General features: G+C 39.7%; 1 protein-coding gene across 1 annotated transcript in view; it reads left to right on the top strand.

The window, feature by feature from the left end:
- LOC101845435 (epithelial cell-transforming sequence 2 oncogene-like) overlaps positions 1-3,954 on the top strand; it is a gene marked incomplete in the record, with an annotated part of 42,919 nt that overhangs the window by 8,017 nt on the left and 30,948 nt on the right. The window contains 3 exon segments of the mRNA XM_035968656.1: positions 114-276; positions 1,746-1,886; positions 3,742-3,826. Coding sequence (XP_035824549.1) covers positions 114-276; positions 1,746-1,886; positions 3,742-3,826 — 389 coding nt within the window.

Genomic DNA, 3,954 nt, shown 5'->3' with positions numbered 1-3,954 from the left:
GGGGGGCTGTTGGTTGGGAGAAGGTTGGAAGATTTTATAGTGAAAAATTTAAGGAAATTATACTACAGGAGGAGATCAGTTTACTCTTGTTTGTGTATCGTGTCCGTCCATAGGTTTGTCCAGAAATACTTCAACGACAAAGTTCCCATGCAGCACCTGGACATGACGGTGGTCCTACCTCGCTTCCTGTCTCTCTACATCTTCTCCTTCCTGGAGCCCAAGAGTCTCTGTCGGGCAGCTCAGGTGTCCTGGCACTGGAAGTTTCTCACAGAGCAGGTGGGTTTGTTAGGTGACCTACTGTGTCAGTCATTAGGATGCACCGGTAACATTTTGTGTCAGTCGTAAGGTCACATTACATAATATTGGTAACCGCTATGATATTGGTAACCGCTATTTAACTTTGTCATTCGTCAGGTCGCACTGATGACATTTTGTGTCTATCGTTAGGTCACATTACATGATATTGGTAACCGCTAAAATATTGGTAACAGCTATTTAACTTGGTCAGTCGTCAGGTCGCACTGATTACATTTTGTGTCAATCGTTGGATCACATTACATGATATTGGTAACTGCTATTTAACTATTAGTGCAAGGCGCGACACTTCAGCTGGCTCACAGCATGGCTCAGTTATGTACATGTACAGGTATAACACCGGGGTGCCTTGATAGTCGAAGCAGACTTTGGCTACAGAGGTGAGCAGAGTAAGCCTGATTCCGTGTTTGGACTTCTCTATTGACATCCACCCCTTGGCGCTCATATGACCTTATGCAGTTGCGAGTGCCGTAAAACCTTACTTAAACAAACAAACGGAACAAACAGTTATAACAAAAACCTACCAGACTTCAGCAAATTCATCTTATTTATAATCAAACTGCATATTTACTGCTGGGATAATTCATTTCTTCTCAGTTTGGTGTTCATTTTATGTAAATAGCTTAAATTGGAGCAGAGTTTGTAGGAATGTTTGAGATGCTGAAAACTTGGATGACAAATGGTTGTGTACAAAGGAGGAATAGCCCTCCATATACAAAGAGTTAAGTCGTGAGATTATGTGATATCGTACTGGTATTGTTTGTAACCAGTATGATAGCTGTTATGGCATATGATATCACATTTGTGATCGGTATATTGAACATCATAGCCATCAACAGCAGAATCGAGCAAGTAAGAGAATTCAAATAGCTGGGTATAGGGTGTTCACCCAAGTCAAGATGTAAAGAACAACAATGCTGTGACTTACAACTGGCACCATTACTTTCATATCGCTATGTCACAATGGAAACAAAGTGTCAACTTATTTGTTATTAACAGCATCTTCATACCAACAGTTTGCCTCAAAGCCTAAACATGGATACTTGTGCTGTTCTTAAAAATAAAAAAAAAATTAAAAATTAAACCACTCCCCACCCCCTCCATCCTCCATCACCCATTCCCCACCCTCCCCCTTCTCACCGCACCCACCCTGCCCACCTACTTACCCCCCCCCCCTTTCCACTCCTCCCAACCCCATCCTCCCCTTTTTCCTCAAGGTGGATGGTTGGCCAGTGCTCTGGTGTGGTTTGCTTCTGTTTTCCTATCACCATCAGACGTCTATAGTCTTTATCTCTCCTTCTTTTGTTTGTATGTTACACTCTAGCAACACCACTAATCTTCGGCTCCTGTATGACCCGATTCTACTGCAAGTGCCGTAAAAATCTGTAAAAAAAAAAAAGAAAATCTTTTATCCTTCTTCTACCCCTCAGGAAGCAGTATGGATGCCTAAGTGTGTGCGGCTGGGCTGGTTCCTGCCCTACACGCCGGCTGACAACGAGTACGGCGCCTGGAAGAGACACTACGTGGCCTGTATCCACACGCTTGACTACCAGATGACCCGTGGCCGAGCGGTCAGTACATATGTGTCACGACGTGGTGGAATCAGGCACTCGTCAATTTTGGGGCATGTGGAGTTATTGGTATCATCTGAAAGTGGGTTCATTTGACTTGCTTGCAATGAAATAAATATCCAATTATATGGAATAGAAGTCAAGATAATTGCGATTGAAGGAGGTGAGGTCGCCTGCTAGTTTCAGATGTGAAATTAGCGAGAAAATGTCCTCCAAAGTTTGGTAACTCCAATAGCTAAAGAGTCCTTGACCACTGAAAAATGACATATTTTGTGTCTTTAAGCAATGTTTTTCAATAAAATTCACATGGAAATCTGTTTTTATATGGACATAAAAAGGGTTAAGCCAAAAAATAAAAATTCTTTACATATGTCCGAACTGGCGGAAAAATGCCAGTTTCTCAATTTTTCATTATTTTGACGAGCGTCTGATTTCACCATGCTGCCTCACATATGTGTATTGTTGTGGTTCATAGCTGACTTGTGAGTTGTGTGTGTGTTGACACAGGACTGGGCTCTGTGTTGTTTCAGATCAACTGCTCAGGATAAGACTATCTTATGTTGCTTTTCAAAATGGCTTTATTTGTTTGTTTGTTTCAGTAAAGAGAAGCACATGCACACAATATCGCTCATTTTTTTGCTCGGAAAAAGTAAGACTGACTGGCAGAAACAACAGAGGGAAAGTAAAGATGTAGGACCTGCCCGTGGCGCTCTTCCACCACCCGCTCAAAATGGCATATAATAATAGATAGCATTTGTATAGCGCAAGTCCGCGCTCAACAGCAAGCTCTATGCGCTTCACAATCTAGATCTATATTATTACCCCAGCAGACCTGAGAGCTTTCTGAAACAGCCTCAACTTCCTGGGAAGCATACAGTGCAAGCAGCCATTTATAGGCGCTAAAACACGAACATACTGACAAGATCTTTTGCATATGGCGGAGTCTTATACTAAGTAGTTGAGATATAGCTCTGTGTTGTATGTTGATATGCTACTCGTCAGTGTTCTGTGGTACATTTTAAACCCAAAAGACCATTTCATTGCTAATTTCATCATAGAACAGCCTTTCGTACAATAGTTAATCTAACATTTCATTCAATATTTTAACCAAAACTTCATTTAGCATTTCATCCAACATTTTGTCCAATATTTCATCCACTATTTCATCCAATATTTCATCTAATATTTCATCCAATATTTCATCCAACGTTTCATGTGACATTTCATTCAACAGTTCATACAGCATGTTTTTCAACGCTTCACCCAACTTGTTATCCTAAATTTCCTTCAACATTTTGTCTGGTATCTTCCTATATTTTATAATTTTATTTCATATGACATTCCATTCAATATTCCTTGTCTTATTTTATTGAATATTTTATCAAACCAATATTTCATCCCACATTTTATCCAATATTTCTTCCAACATTTCATTCAGTGCTTCTTTCAGCATTTCATCCTTCTTTTCATTGAATATTTCATCCAACATCTTATCCATTTTATCTAATATTTTACCCAATATTTCATCCAACATTTCACACAATAATATATTTCTCAATCTACGTTTCGCCCAATTTTTTATTCCAACCTTGTATTCATTGATCCGATATTTCGTCTAATATTTCGTTTAATATTTCATCCAATATTTTTTCCAACATATCGTCTAATATTTCATAACAATTTTATGGTTTTTAAATTTCATCCAGTGTATCAGTCAATATATCATACAACATTTTCATCCCCTCACTTCAGGGAATGTGTTATCAAACATTTGATTTGTCATGTCCTGGCTCAAGACACAAAAGGCCCTAGTGAGAATGGCAGTTTGTGACAGGTTGTTGTCTGGTGTCCTCAGGGTAGTGTTGACCGTGGAGTGGACAGAAGACACAAGCATGCAAAGTCTCCACTCAAGACCGGCAGACTCTCTAGGACAGACAGTCGTATGTTTGTAGCTACGTCTGTGTCTGTGTCTGTGTCTACATCTTCATCTGGATATGTGTCTGTGTGTTTTATATCAGACTTTACTCTTGTCTCTATTATTTCTGTGTCCTGTGTTTGTTTCTTCTAT

The sequence above is a fragment of the Aplysia californica genome, unplaced genomic scaffold (genome assembly GCF_000002075.1).
Source record: "Aplysia californica isolate F4 #8 unplaced genomic scaffold, AplCal3.0 scaffold00004, whole genome shotgun sequence".
Classification (NCBI taxonomy): Eukaryota; Metazoa; Mollusca; class Gastropoda; order Aplysiida; family Aplysiidae; genus Aplysia; species Aplysia californica.
Note: the sequence above shows the minus strand (reverse complement) of the source record. Positions and strands in the feature narration are given on the sequence as shown.